Below are 19,189 nucleotides of genomic sequence, written 5' to 3'. Positions count from 1 at the left end.
GTGGGACTATTACTGTTTTCCGGTTTTAAAGAGTGAGGGTGCAGGTGAAAAGCACACGGGACTAGTCAACTTATGTCTCAAGGTGACGGGCGCAGTGGCAGTGCCCCTTAAATCTTTGAGATTTTAGTTCTAAATGACATTGCAACTGTTATGGACAGAAATGTTACTTTCCACCATGCCCACGACTTGTTCATCCCTTCACATGGTATCATGAAAAAAGCTGTAGAGCAAACTACGCGTCTGTGCATTGAGTGAGCACCCTCTGAAGAATGTTTATATAATATTAGTCATTTAGTAGAAGTTCTAAAATAATTGTAGAAAATGTGTAGAAACCAATCTTTCTATTTGTAAGAAAATAAAACAAACGATAAATAACTTAATGTGTGCTCAGTCAGTTCTCACAGAGGGCTAGACATATCTAGAGCAGTATGAATGGCATGAGCAAACTTATTTTACTTTTATTTCTGTGTAGTAACTGTCGCGTGAGATTTGAATGTCTGTTGTGTTATTGTATATTAGCGCCTTGTGCTATAATTATAGCTAGTTGGCTATACAAGAAGTAGTAAGAGAGAGCTTTAACCCATCACAAACAATCCTACCTAACAACCATAAAACTATGCATGTACATAGTACAGGAAGCCTGTCACCGTGCGATCTAAGGTACACAGACAACAAGAATAACAAAACAGACGGATAGGGGAAGCATAATGGGTGTGCACGTTGTGAGCGTGTACAGGACTGCTGCTCGGCGCTAGTTTCACGTTGCATTAGTCCTGAAACTGTAATACCGCGTAAATATATTTACAATAAAAAAAAACGTTATTCATACAGTGAAAGTGAAAATAATATTATTAGTATATTTAGGTACTGAATACTACTCCAAACAGCATTGTCTCCAATTATTTGTCCTTGCTACCTACAACGTGTTTTTTTAGTAATTAGTAAAGATCCGTTACTGTTCAATTAAAATTGGTTTGTCTTATTATAAGATGCTAGACATCTATCGAAATAATTGTTTTCGCCACTAATATAGAAGTTATTGTTTTTACAAAACAATTTTCTTTTTTCCATACTATTGATTTTTAGTGAAAATTATCATGTTTTACTACCATGATATTCATTTATTTTTGTAAAATTACTTCACCAGTTTGTTATAATTATTAGTAACAAAGAAAAATGCCTTCGGTCTGACAGGACTCGAATCTTTGTCTGTTTTACCAATCTAGGGCAATTGTTATCGTATTGTATCACTTGCCAAGTTATGTCTTAGTTCTTAGTCAATAGTAAAAACTTACATTATATTATTATCAAATGGTAAATAACCATATTATATGCCTACTACTAAATATTCTTAAATAAACTTCTACTTATACAGACTGCATACTAAATATAAAGACTAAATTGCAAACTAAGACCGTGCCAGCAGATACTTCCACAATCCAGTCTTAAAAATAGGAAGTGACTTAGTATATCGGATCTCAGAAGAGAGTTCATTCCATAATTGTGCAGTCTTAACCGTAAAGAAGTTTTTAAAATACTATGAGCGGGTGAAAGTTAAGGGAGGTTTCAGCAGGTTATAAATTTGTGTCCTTAATTCACGGATGTGATCTGCAACGAGGAAGAGAAAACGTTCCTTAAGGTAAAGAGAAGCGCGGAGGTCATAAATCACGTTGTAGAGAAATCTGCAAACGTGCTCATCAGGACGCAGCTTGATGGGGAGCCACTGGAGCCTCCTCCTTTGTTCCAAGACACATTATAGAACTTGCGCTATCCGTATATTTATTATTTAACTGCCTCAGTGGCCGAACGGTTACCATACCGGACTGCCACGCAGAGGTCCCCGGGTTAGATTCCCGGGCCGGGAGAAATATTTGTATGGCCTACATTTATTTCTCTCGTGAGTTTGGGTGTAATTTGTGGTTGTCTATGTGTGTGTCCATGGCACCCGCGACACAGGGTTTCCCTAGTGCGGGGCTATGTTGAGTGTGTGCGTTATTATATTATTATTATTATTATTATATAAACCTGATGCAAAGATTATATAAGCGCTGGAGTTTGCTTAATAGGTCCCATTAAGGTCAATAATACAAATATCGGCATAATCCAGAATGGGTAAGAGTAGCCTTTGCTCAAGTTCTACCTTGACCCTCACAGAAAGCAAATTTTTCAACCTTCGTAATGAATCTGAGGTAGCAAATACCTGTCTACTGACCTTGGTGACCAAGACAGAGTGGAATCATAATAAAATACAATGTCAAGGTTTTCGACACCACTGCTGAAACTCAAAAGGAAGGAGTCTAATAGGAGCAAGGGAATTGTTCTGTTACTAAGTTTGGCAATCTGCTTTGAGCCACCAATGACGATGGCCTACGACTTATTAGCGTTGACCGTAAGACTATGAGTTCGACTCCAAACGTGTACTGTCGCGAGGTCGTTATTAAGTTTGGCGATTATACTGTTTACGTAAGAAACGGAAGCTTGAAAATAAATCTGTAGGTCATCAGCATACAGATACTACTAAGAAACTAAAGGAGTTGATAAAGATTGAAAAAAGAAGAGGAGAGAGGACACCGCCCTGAGGCACACCAGTGGTAACGTCATAGAAGCTAGAGTGCTTATTATCGGCACGAATACACTGCCGTCACTCAACGAGATAGTGGCAAAACCACTTCACCGCCATATCCGACACAAAGACAGATTTCAAACAGAAAGACAGAGAAGTACAGTATTGAACGCGTTGCTGAAACCTAAAAGAACTAACACCGTCACATGCTGATTCGATATATGTTCGGGAATGTCATTAAATACCTTGGTCAACGCAGTAATAGTGCCTATGCCTAGGGCCGAAATCAGACTGGAGGGGACTAGGGATATTGTTACATGGAAGTGGTACCTTGTGGTTTCTTGGTACAAATAGAACAAACCTATACGGAGAATTTCATTAAAGTCATTAATTCATTCTCATCATCAATTAATTCTTAAGCATTACGAAAACGAATAGTTTTTTGGAGGGTCAAACTCAGACATGAATTTATTTCATCATAGTGCATAATTATCATGAATCAAGATTTTACTACCTACAGTAAAAGCGAGGTATTAAAAGCATTCATACTCATAACGTTTGTTAATATTTAACATTACCTTTAACCTTTTAATTCACTCGTACATTAACAGATTCAATCCTGCATTACTTAACCAATAGTGACACGAAATCATATTTCACGCCGAGAAGGCCATTATTGTAAGTTAAAACGGCGGGCAACTATCAAAGAGAAAGCCAGCCAGGTCTCACATCATTCTCTATGCCTACTCTTACTGAACCATAGACAAACCTTTAATGTATGTTGCTGATGAATGTAGACTAGACTTTGAATGTAAATGTGGTATTTTCTTTGAAACATGCCTTATATATTTACTTGTTTTAAAGGTGGACGCACAGTTGTCGTCGATTTATGATTTTTTTGTATGGTTCGTGATTATATGTATGTATGGGACTCATTATTGATTTTATTATTCAGACACAAAACATGTTATCAGCAGCTGTAGCTTGAAATTATCATGACGGACGTCCAGTGCAAGACACAGGACGTGAACTTGAATTAGTCAAGATAAATTAAATAGTTCGCTATGCCTTTGTTACACCGCTATTCCCGAGTATGTTTTTCGCCTATTATAATCTCTTTAATACTGAATTGAACTAAATAAAACACAAATGAAGTTGTATATTTTAATCACATTTTTGTAATCAATAACACCTTTATATTTGATTGTTATTAAATAAGTAGTACAACATTTTATAATGAAGTTTGATGTATACAATATTATAAAGAACATTACACCCAACATATTAAACTTCTTGAAAAGTGCAATAAAATAAGACTTGTAGGATACCCAAATAGTGAAGACAATACGTCCTACTGCGAAAGTTGTCTAGGATCTAGTTATAAAAAAATCGTGCCATATTTCTGTTCGATCCCCGCTCTATAATCATAGAATTAGTTTGACTCTATTGAAGTCATTTATCTCGGGGACTAATATTTTTTAGACATTGATATATGTCCAATTAATTCACAAGAAATTTTGGATACTATATACTAGATAAGATTTTAGTAAGGTACACCGAACATTTATTTTTATTAAAATTTTATAAATTATTGTTCTCAATTTTATAAATTTCTAACTAAGGATAAAGCTACCGGCAAAATATCGACTTAAATAGTAAAATGAATTTAATTCCTAAATTTCACTTCCGAATCTCACTTCCATTATCACACCCATTAATTTCTGTTATTATAAAAAGAATAATTAGTATTGTCAATGGCACCATATTCAGTAACTTATCTGTACTTACAATTTTTATAAAATTTTCTATAAAATTCTTTAGCACAACTTGAGATGGAAACAGCATTCAGTGTTGATAGTATCGATACTTTTCTCAAAATTGAACATTTACAATAAGTTTGTTGTCATACTTCTCCATTCCTTCGTCTTTTTATAAATTATCTACTTAAATTATCACTTTTGAGTACTTCTTTCATCATTTACGATTCTTAGCGCGTTATTTCTAATCTTTTTCTCACGAATTGAATACATTTGGTTGTCTTTGGTGTCATATTAATTGATAACAATCATTTTAAAATAAATTTTGTCTGAAATGTTGTAAAATTAATATTTTTGTCTGAGTTTTAATTTTAAGTTCTGGAACATATGGTTTTATCAATTAAATACTAGTGTAGTGAAAAATACTTTGATCGTCCATAAAAAATGTAAGTACGAATAATTCCTTCTTTACCTTTTCGTTAAACACAAGAATTATTACGGCACAATTAATAATTAGCATTGTTATTTATAAATTAAAGCAGTAATTCGCATGTCAATTAACACTAAATACTAAGTAAAATATTAAAGCTCTGATAAATTGGTTTAGTAACTATACAGCAAATAATTGACTCTCATAACAAATAAACGTAACGACAAATTTAGCGTAAGATTGTAAAATATGAGCTGAGAAATAGAGTACTTGAATTGTGCGCAATTTTGCAACTATATTAATGTGACAAGATTAAAAATATTGCCTTTCTATAAAGCTGCAGAAGTTGAACAACACAATTTTAGTTTTTAATTTCATATTTAAGTTTATGAAAAGCACAAGATTGATTTGTAAATTTGTGACAACTTTACTTTTTCGTTACTCTGCGAGTTGGTTGATATACGACGAATAATAATACTAAATACTTATATAACTATTGAACCTTAGTCAATTCCACATGTTATAATGGTATACTTCTACTGTAATTTGGTGTTGCTAGCGCATATTCAAATTAACGTTGGAATAATGCAATCGAAAACTAAGAGAACGGAAACGTTAACTTACTACTTCAATAATAACTATTTTAATATTATCTTTATCTATCAGACAGATTCCACTACAATAGGAAGAGCTCGTTGATTATATACCTATCTAAGTATGAGCATATCTAAGTATGGTAATATGCCATTTTATAATACAATTTGAAAGATTTAGTAAACTTTAAAACACAATTGCCATTCGTCACAACAGCGACAAGACATTGTACGTGTTACGTTTTATTAAAGATTCACTCATATTTATTGGAGTTTGATATTATTTAAGTTAAATTTAAATAAATAAATAAATTATATTCAAGTTTGAAGTTCGAATTATCTTCCATAGCGGCACAGTGCAAATACAGTTTATTCTACACCTCACTGCCGCTGCGGTTCCAAACGGCAAGTGCGCTTTCTACCTGGTTAATATAAGGACAGAATTAGTCCAATTAGTAAACAAATTTTAGTAGTACTATGATACAGTAGAGACATTATAATAGATATTGGTTATGCACCATTAAATGACAATTAAAATCGTCAATATGAGAGTATTTATAAATAGTATTTTAAAAAGGCACGCAAACTAATAGACATAGCTGAGCTAGTCGTGTCAAGTATTCTCTCTATTTATGTATTACAATAAAAAGCAGGGAATTTTAAATTTTCTACAAATTTCCCTTTAGGTATTAGGTCTATAATTATAATAACCATATTGTATTATTTATTATTAAGAAATTTTCTTGACTTACACACAAATTTCAAAATCAAGTTTATTAATTCAAACAGTTTGACTAGTTTCCTTTCAAGCTTTTAATCTTATTAAGGCATATTTTACGAAGGTTTTAGGTAAGGATCTACTTTGTTCTATTTTACACGCGTTATGCTTTAAAGATTCTTAGTATTTATAGTTTTCTATTATATACATATAAGTGATAGATACAATTATAACTCAATATACCTATAGTAGTAGCGCGTGTAGAGGGATTAATGCAGCTATTATCTTCACATCTGAAGTGGAATCCAGCGGATGTCATGAAGAAGTTATTACATATATTTTCCTGAAAATTACGAATGAATAACTTTATAAATATATACAATAGAATTCAATTTACTTCTGAGAATCCTCTCACACACACCGCTGACCACCGTGGTAGCGCGATGATGTCATGCACTGACTTTCAATAAAACCACTGTAACTTGATACGCCGCTGTGGATTGCATGAATCAAAAAGCATAATCTGTTATTAAAAAAATTGCGTACACGAACCTATTTTCATATAAAAGCTTTTGCGCATGAGCGTCAAAACATTTCGTTGTTACTTTTAAAGATAAAGTGAACAAATTAGATATTTGATGAACTGTTTTGTTTTTGTGCTAGTTGCTCATGCACTTTGAATACTAATAAACTAATAATATATAGGAAATGAAACTATTTTTTCAAATCTTAATCGCGTATATTTGTTTTTTCAAACAAACCATGGTCCCGTGGTTATATCAGTCTGCCGTGACCATGGGATCTGTAAAGAGGTCGAAACTTTGGTTTGTTTTAACAAACAACAATATTTGCGGTTTAAATTCGACGAAATAGTTTCATTTCCCATATTTGTTACATATGTATGTATTGTCGCAAACTTGATATTAATAATAATAATATTTAATATAGTAATACATACGCTTGTACTTTTTACGTTAGTGATGATAATTAAGCCCTCAAAAAGCATTTCTTGGGCTTAGAATTATTATTTTTTTATATTACGTATAATAAGGATTTCTCACTCCTTGTGCAATAAGGCCATGTCTGCAAAATGATAACTTTTCAGTAGATGTATCAAGTTTCTACGAACGAAATTGACTTAACTTTTTATGTCCAAATAGTTCTAAAATTTCATATATACATAATTTGTGTCATGTGGTTCGCATTATTTTTATGGCTTTCGTGTAATAAAAGCACATTTGACGTATGATCATTTGTGTGGCTTAATTACCGAGGGTACGATTTATTATAACCATATCAGCATTTTAGTAGAAAAGATATTTTAGACACGTATGTGTAAACATTTTGTATGAAAACCGGACCGTGACATACCACCTTGTATATGAATTCATATTCTTCTCAAGCCGCAACACTAAAATACAATGAATAGCGCAGCAGAGTCGAACTATACTTTATCAGTTAATAATATTTTGTTATAAGGTCATCTCCAAGCGCTGCTAAAGCCGGGTCTTCACGTTACAAGCGCATACAGGTCGACTGCGCTTGTACGAGCTAGGTTGTTTAGGAGTGCATTCGGAATGTATGTAGTTGAGTTCAATGAGTTCAAGTAGTCGTACCAACAGACTCGGTCAGAGCGCGCTTGTAAAGTGAACATCCGGCTTTAGGTAAAATAACGAAATACTATTAATTGCTAAAACACAAGTATATTTCGCTCCAATTTGGAAGATAGTAAGTAGGTTTAAACAGTTCGCTGCTTTTCAAGAATAGTGGCTCAAACCAAAATTGTTCATATTAATCTTATAACACACCTGCGTTCCAGAATATGCAAATTTTTATTATAAGAAAAACACGGAGTTTTTATTGGTTAAAATATAATGTTACAACATTGGCCGGGGTATGATTAGTCGGCTTTGATATGCTGTTTTTTAAATATGCTTCATTGTTTCTAAACCATCTTCCTGATGAATTTGTTGATTTTGAGACAGACCACTATTCTAGAAAGCCATCGAGTTGTACCGCTTGCAGCGGGTGGAGTGTGCGTTTGTCCTGACTAAAGTAAGTGTGAAAATATATAAATGGGTACCAAAATATTGTGTAAGCAGTGCGTGCTATTTTTGATGTCAAATGACATTAAAAGGCCTTATAAATTGAAGAGTAATCGTATCTGTAAAGGCTTCTAAAGATAATTACTGCTCCGTGGAACGAGTTAATAAAAATGTGGTGCTTTGAATGTCAGTGTTATGATCAACTTATTTTCAATCCATACTAATGTTATGAATGGTACGTATTTTTAATGGGATGAAATTATTTTTGAGCAGCATTGGGACGATAGGTAAAATGTCATTAAATACAAGTCTAGCTTCAAGATAAGTTTATCAGCAGCAGCAGCTTTGTCCAACAAGCGAATAATCTTGTAAATAAATACAAATTTCATAATAATTCATTTCACAATATGTGAAGAGAGTTTTGAAAATGTTCTTTAGATACCATTGCAATAATATTGTATGTATATATGTAAAAGAATAGTCTGTTTAGTATAGTCATAAACAAAGTATTTCCGACATTGTGTGTACAAAAGATTCTTATTTTTTATACATGAATGGTATACGAGTATCATAGGCTACGTGAGCTGCATTCCAACTGCAAAATAGCTGTTGAAATGTATAATTACACTAAGAATTCCGCACAACTGAAAGCCGTAGCGACCGTCGAGAGTCGTATCCGTTGCTGAAAAAACTATTTTACTAGTGAATCAAATTGCACTTACCTTCAAATTAAAAACTACACTAATTTCGTACTGTAGCGTTGAGAATGCAAAGCTGAAGTAGGAAGTGTGAAACACAAAATCCGTTACTCACAATTATTAATGAATAGGTGGCAAGGTGCTATTGACTGTCACCATCGCCGATACGCCAGTCATAGTTGGTGTGCCTCGGTATCGAACTAACCAAACATTTGTTTAATGTTATCACCTGCAAAACAGCCGTAAGCAGAACAAATGCCTCTAAGCAACTAGCTACCACCATAGCCGTTTCCGAGATCAATTATTGCTCCAAAGGTGAGGTAATTTACAGGTACCACGGCAAAGTTCAGTATTAGGTAAATCCCTCTAAACACATGTTAAGTGGATTTGTCGATCAAAGTAACATGAAATTAGTCATAGCGATTGAACCTCAATTAGTTCCCTTGCTAGTGCAACTTGTGTAATTGAATTTCAGCGTGTTTGATTTCGACAGTTTGCGTCTGCGTTGTGCAAACATTTACTGACTTTAATTTAATTTCTCTTTATTGCAGATTACAACCTCGTGTGTTCATAAGTTTCGAGACAAAGTAAAAGTTATAAAAATATTTAAGATATTAAGTTATAGTTTTAAAATTGTCATGTAATATTAAGTAGACACTAACAAACAACTACCAGCAATTATTACTCACAATGACCGCCTCAGGGCCTACCGCAACCTCTTAAAACAATATTAGTTTAACCTTACATTGACTTTTCGTACCATAAGGCGCTTAAAGTAAGCTTATTGTAATGTTAAAACTATGATTTTTTTATTGGCAGCTTTGTGACTATTAATTCACTCAGTTCGTACCATGACGCGACTTTATAAGTAATATTGCTCTTATGTCAAATTTAGCAATCTTTAAATAGTTACATGGATGTAATAGAAACAATATTATTTTCAGTTTTATTATCTTAATATTGATTTGTAATGATTAAAAGTTAAGTTGAACTTATTTATTTAAATATATCTCTTCAATATTTTTGTTTATTTTTTATTTAGTAGCACATAGGAAATAATTTATCGTTAAATAAAAATACGCGATGTTCATTTCCTAAAATTATGACAGCACCATCTATATGTTCCTTGGCGAAACTAACAGTTGACACTAGACTATAGTTCCGAATTCACAACGTGACTATCAAGGCTCTGCTTGTTTGATTTATTTTTCTTCATGAAAATGCGGAATAATTGAAAACAATTGAAACCAAGGTAATTTTAATAGATTTCATGGAGATCATTCGTTCTTTCAATCGCTTTAGCAATAATACATTACTTGGTTGAAGGGCTTGTTATGGTACGAATATGAGTAATATTAAAATAAGCGTACTTTAAGGTTACATTGAAATAAGATTGTTTTTGAAAAGGTTATGGTAGGTCCCTATAAGCTCTTAAACGTTCATTTTAACAACATTTTATGTCAAGGAAAATCTACATTGATTTCTTTCCTGCCATATATTGCGAAATTACAGTCGCACAAAACTGTTTTGTTCCCTCCATCACGAGAAATATTGGACATAGTTATGATAACTAGAACCAACCCACAAAATGTCACTTTCGAGATAATTAGATTTTTATAAAAACAGTGTGAAGAAATAAATAGGTAAGTTGTTTGAGACAAACTACGTGACTTATGTGTAGCATTGAGAATGATTTAGGGAAACTATTATATTATATAGCAATAAATAAAACGTTACGTATCTTTTTATTTAGTTAACGAGAACCATGTTCTAGTTTCCGTAATGAAAACGCTAAAGACCTACAGTACTTCAGTACATGTGATATAGATCTATTTAGCATATTTAAAAAAGTACATTATATGAAGTTAAGGAGTCTTTTGAGTCATTAAAAAGTGACTTTTTAGGATTGGCACCCTGAATGACTTTTACTTTCTCCGTTTTGGCTTGGTATATTGCCAGTGTCGTTTGTAACACAGACATTCCAAATATTGAAAAAAGAATGAAACAGGTGCCAGTATAATCTTATTATTAATCGACTTCAAAAAAAGGAGGAGGTTTTCAATTCGACTGTTTTTTTTTTGTATGTATGATACGCAATAACTTCGGTATTTGTGAACCGATTTTCATGATTCTTTTAAAGTCACAGTTTATCTCAAAAATTTATGAACACGATATATCTGCAGTGTGTATGATAAATTATAATAGATACAATAAAAAGGTAAAAGCTAAGACAGTCATAAAATAGGACTCGATGAGCCCAATGAAACTTATTATGTTTCCTAAACGTACAAAGGTATTGGCATATATACACAAGTTCCTTATTAACGACATCCTTTTAGGGGAATACTAAAAAAAACTATTTTTACTATGTTTTTGCAACCCTTCTGAAATCTCAAAAAAAACAAGGTTGTGTCGAGGTCTTGTATCGAGTTTAGATAGTTTTTTTTTTGGGGGTTTTTTGGTTTCTGTAGTAAAATAGATTGGTTTCATTTCCTGACATGACCTCAAAACTTTGTAAGCTATAAATTAGGACCTCATGCACATATTTATTTAGCTCCTATGTTGGATCATCCTGCTACTAGGGATAGGCATGGTAAGAAGACATCGGTGTGGGTGTGGATACAGACATCGAAGGGATACATTCGCGAATGCAATCTACCGAGATTATAGTTGCACTTTATGCACATTTATATAAAATCGAGACTTGTTGTTTTATACCATTACGAAATAAGGTCTATGTTTTACACTAGTTTATGGAATATATTCAAATAGTTTTTAAAATGAAGAATTTCCCTTACAACAAGTATCAACTTTCGTAAACACGTACATCGAACACACACTATTCAAATATCATCTAAGCACCAGTAACACGACAACATAAATTTTACACAACATTAAATGCTATGACTTACCAAACAGCAGTCCTATTATAACGATTCCAATCACACCCATTATTATCATCATCTGTAACGTTTACATTCATTTATTTATTTATTGTCTCTAAAAAAAAATTGCTACTTATAGAGAAGAAACTGAAATCCTGTAAAAATGTTTTTCACCTCACTAGCACGCAAAGATTTTATTTCTCATTACAAATCTGTGCGCAAACGAGTTTTTGAAATTCGAACATTTTCTTTCGATGAAAAAAAAACATAATGACACGTTGAACTACGCGATTTGTCGTAGGTACATTATTATGTATATTCTATAATAATAATAAGCACCAGGATTCTTCGACTACCCATTTACAGCCTTTGGAGTCGAAACCCTTGGCCCGTGGGGTCCCAGTGCCCTTCATCTGTACAAAATTATATCGAAAAAAAAAATATACTGTCTGGGAAACCCAAGGGCCGGCTATTACCTTGCCCAACGCATAGCATAGCAATACAAAGGGGGAATGCTGCCAGCTTCTTGGGCACCTTGACGCGGGGACCCAATTTTATTCATATAGTTTAAAAATCCTAGTTTTACTTTCTAGTAGTTAAGCTCTTATTGTCTTTTTTACCTTACTTGTATATTTTATTACCTAGCTTTTAATACTTTTATTCTTAATATTGTTGATATTAAATTGACAACGATAACTAATTTTTGATGTATAAATTAATAAAACTGATTTCTTTTCGTTCACCTGTTTTTCTTTTATCTACCATTTTCCTCACTATAGTGAGGTAAAATGTTGTGTGTTTCGCTCGGCAGCAAAGTTGTTTTACATGTCGTGGCTTGAAATCCTCGCTACGCTCAAGATTCTATTTTTGAACTACTCGCTTCACTCATGGTTCAATCTTAGGATCGTATTCCAGAACTGTACTCAATGCTCAAGTCAGGATTTGAGCAGACTTGAGTATGATTTCAAGCACTGGAAATACGACCCTAATGGCAAGGAATTGAGTATGATTTCTAGTGCTTTGAATCATGCTCAAGTCCTGACTTGAGCATTAAGTAGAGTTCTAGAATATGACCCTTAGAATCCTTCGCTTGCTCTGGTTTCAATACAAGAACTCGCAAGAACAACTTTGCAGCGTTGCATTACAAATAACTATTGTATCATGACGTTTCTAGTGTCATTGTAACATGGTTCATGTCTCTTCTGTATAAGGCGCGACAATTTTAACCTTAATCTTATAGAAATACAAAAGTTTACCTTAAGATTTTGTAGCCAGAACTTGTTCTTTAAACTCTTTGCTTGTTGCTCGAACTGCGATGCCCCTTGTTGCAGTGCATCTGTAAGGAATAATGAAACAATATTCAGGCTAAATATTAAGAGAAAACTTTTCAATAATATTTCCAAATATTGTATAATGTAGATTTTAGGACAGGTTTCTAACCACGTTATAATTTCTTTTTGTTTTTCCGATATTACGGAACGGTTATTTTTCTTTTTTTTTTCTTAATGAATGGCTTGTGAGACTACAGTCTCAATTTCATAAACGTTATGGAGGGTGTGTTAGAATTTTGTTCGGTGACTCAGAGGGAGAATCGAAGGGATTTTTGCATAAATTGATTCCTAGAACAAAAGAGACGGCATGACAGAATGGTTACACGCTTCATGGTCACGGGTTAACGCCACAAGTAATGAGATGAGGGTAGTCGTCAACAGCGAAAGAGGGTAGAGATATGTCTGTTCTTAAAGCTGTCATCTGCCGCTGGCCAGTCAACCCGTGACCATGGAGCATGTAACAATTCCGAAATATCAGGAAAATAAAAAGAAATCATATCGTGGTAAGAAATCTGTAATTAGTGCTAATCGTTTATTGTATAATATTTTATACCTGCTCTGTCATCCAGTTCCGAGAGTTTCACGTCTCTATCAATGACTTTCTCAACGTTTGCCTTCATAATATCAACCACCTGAAAGTCGTCCAAACAATATTATCTTTACTAAATATACGAGACGTTATACGAGAGCCAAATCGTTGCTAAGAAATCATTTGCTTTTAGAGGAGTAGATGTGGATTCATTTTAGGGTAAAAGAAAGTAGCATTATTTTATTAAATGTTATTAAAAAATTTTAAAACCGTTAAATAAACTTATTTTTATTTATTTTCAAACTTATTTTCTCGTAGTAGCAGTAAAGCTCCTTATGAAAGATCATCCAGGAAAGCTGCCACCTTACCTATTTCTGCCGCCAGTAGTGTGACCATTGCTGCGTTCGGGTTTTGAAGGGTGAGGGTGCAGATGAAATGGCACATGGGATTTGTCAATTTATGTCTCAAGGTGACGGGTGCTCCTCCGATCTTTGTGATTTAAAGCTGATTTAAAGGCGGGATTAAAAGAAAATACAGAATATTGTAATGTTAACCTCTTCAACTTGCGCCTGTTGTTGCTGCAATCGTCTCTGAGCCGCAATCTGCTGCATTGTGCGCGGCCCTCCGATGATTTCCCCATCGGGCCCCACCTCCGGCTCCTGGGGCTGCATTCCGGGCGGAGGACCACCAGTACCTTCAGCCGCCCTAACAATATTATGACCTATTATATTGAGAAGAATATACCCAGTATTCTCTAAAAGATTAAAATAAATTACAAGTGCTACTGAAACCACTACGGATCAGATGAGATATTAACAGAAAGTTTCGCTGAGCACCATTCAGTCTGTAGTTTAGACATTATTTAGTTTTGAAATTAAATATCTGAACTGAAGATGGTATGAAAATTACTTTATATTATCCTTTCACCACGATGGCAAGCATTGTAATGTGCCATCGACACTATATGTAGAACAGAATAGAATAGAATCAAATATTTCATATTATCAATGTCACAATATTACAATTAAAAATATAATGTCAAGGGATAATAATGAACGTCACCAACGCAAACAATAATAATGAATATAAAATAAAGTAGTATAACTACTGCTTGTTTAATTACAAAAAAGACAATTAAAACAAAATTACAATTATTTCAAAAGAAACTCATCAACACTGAAGAATTCATTATCCAATATAAGGAGTTTTAGTCGGGTATTAAACGTTTCGTCGTTTGTAACACTTTTCAGGTTTGTGCGTAGATGTTCGTAGAATCGGGGACCTATTACCCGCGGATTTCTCATTGCGAGTTCGATACGCACCGTGGGCAATGGATTTTAGTTTTCCCGCGTTTCGCAACTCTCGGCCTCCGCCTGCACGTCGCTCATAAGTGCTCAAGTTTTGACGCGCATAAACTATTATCATAAATGTATTATGAGTACGTCGTCATTATATGGTATTTTTTTTAAAGGTTTCTGCAGGACTGATCTTATTTTATACCTACTATAGTTCTTAGTGCACGTTTTTGAAGAATAAAAAAAAACCCTATTCGACTCAGTTGAGTTACCCCACAGTGTGATGCCGTATACGAACAAGTGTTTTCTCATTAAGGGCTCAAAAGGATTTAGATTCCGAAGTCGTTAACCGGCATGATACGAGTAACTATTTAAAAAATATAACTAAAATGAACTGCGCAAAGTTTAAAATTCACGATAAAGCTTTACTACCACGAACAAATTATTGTCTTATAAGGATTGCAATAGTGTCGAGTGGATAAAATATGAAACGTAAACTTTTAATTCGTGTAGTTATTTATTGCAATTCAAATTACAAGACTTAAGTGTTAAATTATCTCTTGAGCTATTATATTTTTGGTCATATGCTATTTTTGTTCACATACTTTCGCACAGCTTTTAGTTTTAATTATTTGATGCAACCGTTCTAGTATATTTCATCGTCAACCCTTTTACACTTCCCATTGCTCTTCTCTCAGACGAGGGTTTAGGCCATAGTTCGCCACCCTGGCCCAATGCGGGTTGTGAACCTTCTTCGACGTACATACCTGCACTGCAGGTATCCTCACGATGTTTTTCTTCATCGAAAAGCTCATGATAAATTTCAAATTCAATTTCGCACATAATTCCGAGAAACTCAGAGATGCGAGCCCGAATTCGAATCCACGACCCTCTGCTTGAGAGGTAGTAGGTCAAACCATTAGGCTACCACGGCTTCTTCTAGTATATGGTTTATAACAGTCGAAATATACTAATTATTTTAGTGAAATGCACCGAATTCATAAGCTAATAATAATTTAAAATCTCAATTACTTAATATTAAATGTTGTTTCATGTTTTTGTAATGGCATTGGAAGATAATATTGCGAAGATAGGCCGCAGGACTAGGTTTACTAGGAATTGTTAAGTTACAGTTTCTCTTATACAATTAGGTACAATTTCTCTTACTCTGCCACGTGGGGAGACCCACGTGGCTGAGTAAGAGAAATTGTATTGGCAGTATCAACATAAACGTAACTTAATCATGAAACTTTACTATTATTGGTGTATTGGTGCACTCTACACTATTAATATTAAAGAGTTTTAAAACTCTTTAATACTATAGAGTGCACAGAAGATGCAGAGTCAAAGTCAAAGTCAAATATTGTTTATTTCTTAGGTAATCAAATTACATTTGAAATCGTCTTACTAATTAAACTCTACTGCTCATTCATTCAACAGATTGCCCTGAGAAAAATGAGTAAGAAACTCTAGAGGTTGCTCTTTCTAAATATACATTAGAATACGTTTATCATCACAATATTTAATTTAAACATCTTAGATCGAGAATACCTGAAAGAGCTAAACGGGTCACTACCACGGATTTTTGTCGTCCAAGTACGCAGAAGTTGTATAATATAATTTAAATTTAAATTTAAGTTTAAATAACCTTTATTAAAACGTTTTTGTTTTACAATCATTTTAAACCCCGTAAATGGCAAATTTTGAACATCAATCAGGATCTTATTACAGAAGCGTATACATTGCCCCTTAAATGAATTTGAGACTTTATGAAGACGAGTGTCAAAAACAGCTAGTTCATTTTTATTCCTCGTATCAATGTTATGTCTGTCACTATTTTTATAAAAAAGTTAATATTTTTGTTATTATAACATTTTCATAAATGTACTGTGACGCTAGTGTAAGAATGTGAATCTCTTTAAACTTATCTCTTATAGAGTTGTAGTGGTATTGTTATTATGTACCGCGTAATCGTAAAACATCGTAATATCGTAATACCACATTGGAACGAGTAAAGAAATAGCGCCGAACTCTACTTGTACTTCGACTGCATTTTGGACTTGTTTTTTGACAAGCATTGTCGTAATGAGGTGCTCTATTGTTAATCCCTAGTCCAGCGCCTGCCCTGGCAGTATGGGTAAAACTAGTTAAAGACCAGAGGTAAACTTGACTGGCTACTTTAAGATCATAGAAGGGTAGGATATTACTGATATCGAATTCATTTTGTCAATATGTCATTGTTTATGGCGTGGGTCATATTGCAGGTTGTCAGCCTGTATAATAAGTGACCGTTGTTATCTTTCATTAACTTTTCAAAGTTAGAGTAATTTATATCTTAAACAGAGCAGATGATAAAAATGAAAATAACAAAACAACTGTTTGTCGGTTGGAAAATTGAATCAACTCTGAACTCTCTTGTTTATTTCCAATGATAGCATTTTACTGGAATTCGTTCGGACGCCTGACGTACAGCGAACGAAGCAATCTAAATATTTGAAAAGAATAAATAATAGCTTGTGACTTTTACCGTCCAGTTGGAAAACGCAATATATTTTGTGCACCGTTTTCGAGAAGTATTCAAAATATTCTTTTTTTCCAATGTTGTTAAATTTTTAACAGAAATATTTTTGTCGGAATTTTTGTTTCTTTGTTTCTTCTTATCGGTTTGCTTAAAAAATGAAAAATATTCGAGTTCTCATTTGTGTGGATTTTTAAAATGTACGTACTTTAAAATGTTGTTCAGGATATGCATTTTTAAAATGCAAATGAAATCCAGACTGCTACGTTAAATTTTGTACTATGCTAAGAGATCATTCTCCCACTGCACACTTATAATAGCAACGACAACTATTAACTCGAATCTATAGGCATCTATGTAGGTTCATTTAATATTGCTGTGTAGCTAATGGTTGCAATGTGAAAAAGTTTAATGCTATGGAAAATAATAATGACGGGGAATAGTCCAAGTGGGTCGATAGGGAGTTGGAATCTAGCCAGATGACGTCAACGTTCAATGTAGGGGGTGGTGATATTACCTGCGAATAGCATGTTGAAGCCGTATCTATGTGCATTGTAATCATAAACAAAAAAGACTATTTAAAAAAAAGAGACTATTTAATTATAATATATATATAAGGAATGGATTATACATTAATATTATATGAAAGATATTAGTTATAAAAAAGGGACTGTAATTGAAAGTGGAATCGCAATGAAAAAGTTAAATTAATATTATTATGTATTAATTAATTTTACAGTAAAACTATATTACTGCTCGTATATTGAACGACGAATATACGTTTATTTCGTAGTTGCCTAATAATGTTTTTGTTAATATTAAAATAAGTGTTAATTACTTGCAAAACATTTTTTCTAATTATTTAACTTCGCAATGCTGTACTTGATTCGCTAGGATATTTAACTTTTCTATGTATAATTTTAAAATAATCCTCAAACATCACATTTAAATATATTATAGCGCTTAGTAAATACAAAGGTAAGATTTTTTTTAAATAAAAAAGTAAACGGTCGCGGAAAGATAAATACACTTACATTTCTTCTTTCCGTCACACAGTTACGAATTATGATACACTTTTTTTTCCAAGTGTTTTGGGGCTTCTATTTGAGCGAAGCCCACTGCGTCAAAATACGAATGAAACCGGCCGCAGTAAGCTCTCGAACACAAAGCTTGGACCGAACTTTTGCGGTAGCTTTCCCTCTTTGTTTCAGAAAAGTGGAGGCTTCGAAGCAAATTGTTTTCAGCGTGTTTGAAATTCGTTTTGATAAAATGTAACATATTTAGAATCGAACGTATGAAATGTAAAATGTAGCATTTTATTTGCTATGCGTTATTATAATATCAAGATGTTACTCTTCACTGGAGAACCGTTGTAGGTTTTTGAATATGAATGCAATTATTTTTATTATATTTATATTAAAAATGGCGCATAAGTTACATAAATTATGTATAACATATAAATAATCACATTATTTAATATCTTGTAAATAAATAGCTTGGGATAAAGTCGAATAGAAAGATAATTATTTATGTAGCATTTTATAATATTGTTTGTCTATAACAGAATAGTTCCATACCTGAGAAGCATTATACTTTTAAGTGTTAATTTTGTAATTTTACAGGGAACGAGATTTTGTGTCGAAATGCAACATGGACAACATTTAGAGTGGCTTAAAATAAAACTTACTGAGTTGTAATAACATTTCGAGCTAACCTAATTGTCGTATAAACTGCTTTTCGACACAAAAGAAAAAAATTGCTTGCCTCGTAAAATTACAAAAATGGCTTTATTTAAAATTTTATAAAATTTAAAAATTCAAACTTAAT

At 33.2% G+C, this 19,189-nt stretch overlaps 1 protein-coding gene across 3 annotated transcripts; it reads right to left on the bottom strand.

Moving 5' to 3' along the window:
* Positions 1-4,368: 4,368 nt before the first annotated feature.
* LOC113238789 (vesicle-associated membrane protein 2-like) lies at positions 4,369-18,512 on the bottom strand. Of its 3 annotated transcripts, none has more exons than XR_003311129.1 (7): positions 18,397-18,512; positions 14,104-14,254; positions 13,574-13,652; positions 12,946-13,025; positions 11,717-11,768; positions 8,920-9,033; positions 4,369-6,404 (listed from the first exon to the last, which is right to left on the bottom strand). XR_003311129.1 is itself a non-coding variant. In XM_026475623.1 (7 exons), coding segments are annotated over exons 1-6 (444 nt in total). In that variant the 5' UTR covers positions 18,399-18,512; the 3' UTR covers positions 4,370-6,404; positions 8,920-8,924. The 3 variants fall into 3 exon arrangements, 2 of the variants coding, with proteins under 2 accessions (XP_026331408.1, XP_026331409.1); XM_026475623.1 differs by having other exon boundaries at positions 4,370-6,404; positions 8,920-9,004; XM_026475624.1 differs by lacking the exon at positions 8,920-9,033 and having other exon boundaries at positions 4,370-6,404.
* Between the last annotated feature and the right edge of the window lie 677 nt (positions 18,513-19,189).

The sequence above is a fragment of the Hyposmocoma kahamanoa genome, unplaced genomic scaffold, assembly GCF_003589595.1.
Source record: "Hyposmocoma kahamanoa isolate Upper Pololo Valley unplaced genomic scaffold, ASM358959v1 98263, whole genome shotgun sequence".
NCBI lineage: Eukaryota > Metazoa > Arthropoda > Insecta > Lepidoptera > Cosmopterigidae > Hyposmocoma > Hyposmocoma kahamanoa.
Note: the sequence above shows the minus strand (reverse complement) of the source record. Positions and strands in the feature narration are given on the sequence as shown.

What these genes read in the sequence shown, in the direction of transcription:
- LOC113238789 (XM_026475623.1), bottom strand. An exon ending in TCTGGCTACAAAATCTTAAG is followed by an intron (nt 11,769 to 12,945) that starts GTAAACTTTTGT and finishes TAAACGTTACAG; the next exon opens with ATGATGATAATAATGGGTGT. An exon ending in TATAATAGGACTGCTGTTTG is followed by an intron (nt 9,005 to 11,716) that starts GTAAGTCATAGC and finishes ATGTTTGGTTAG; the next exon opens with TTCGATACCGAGGCACACCA.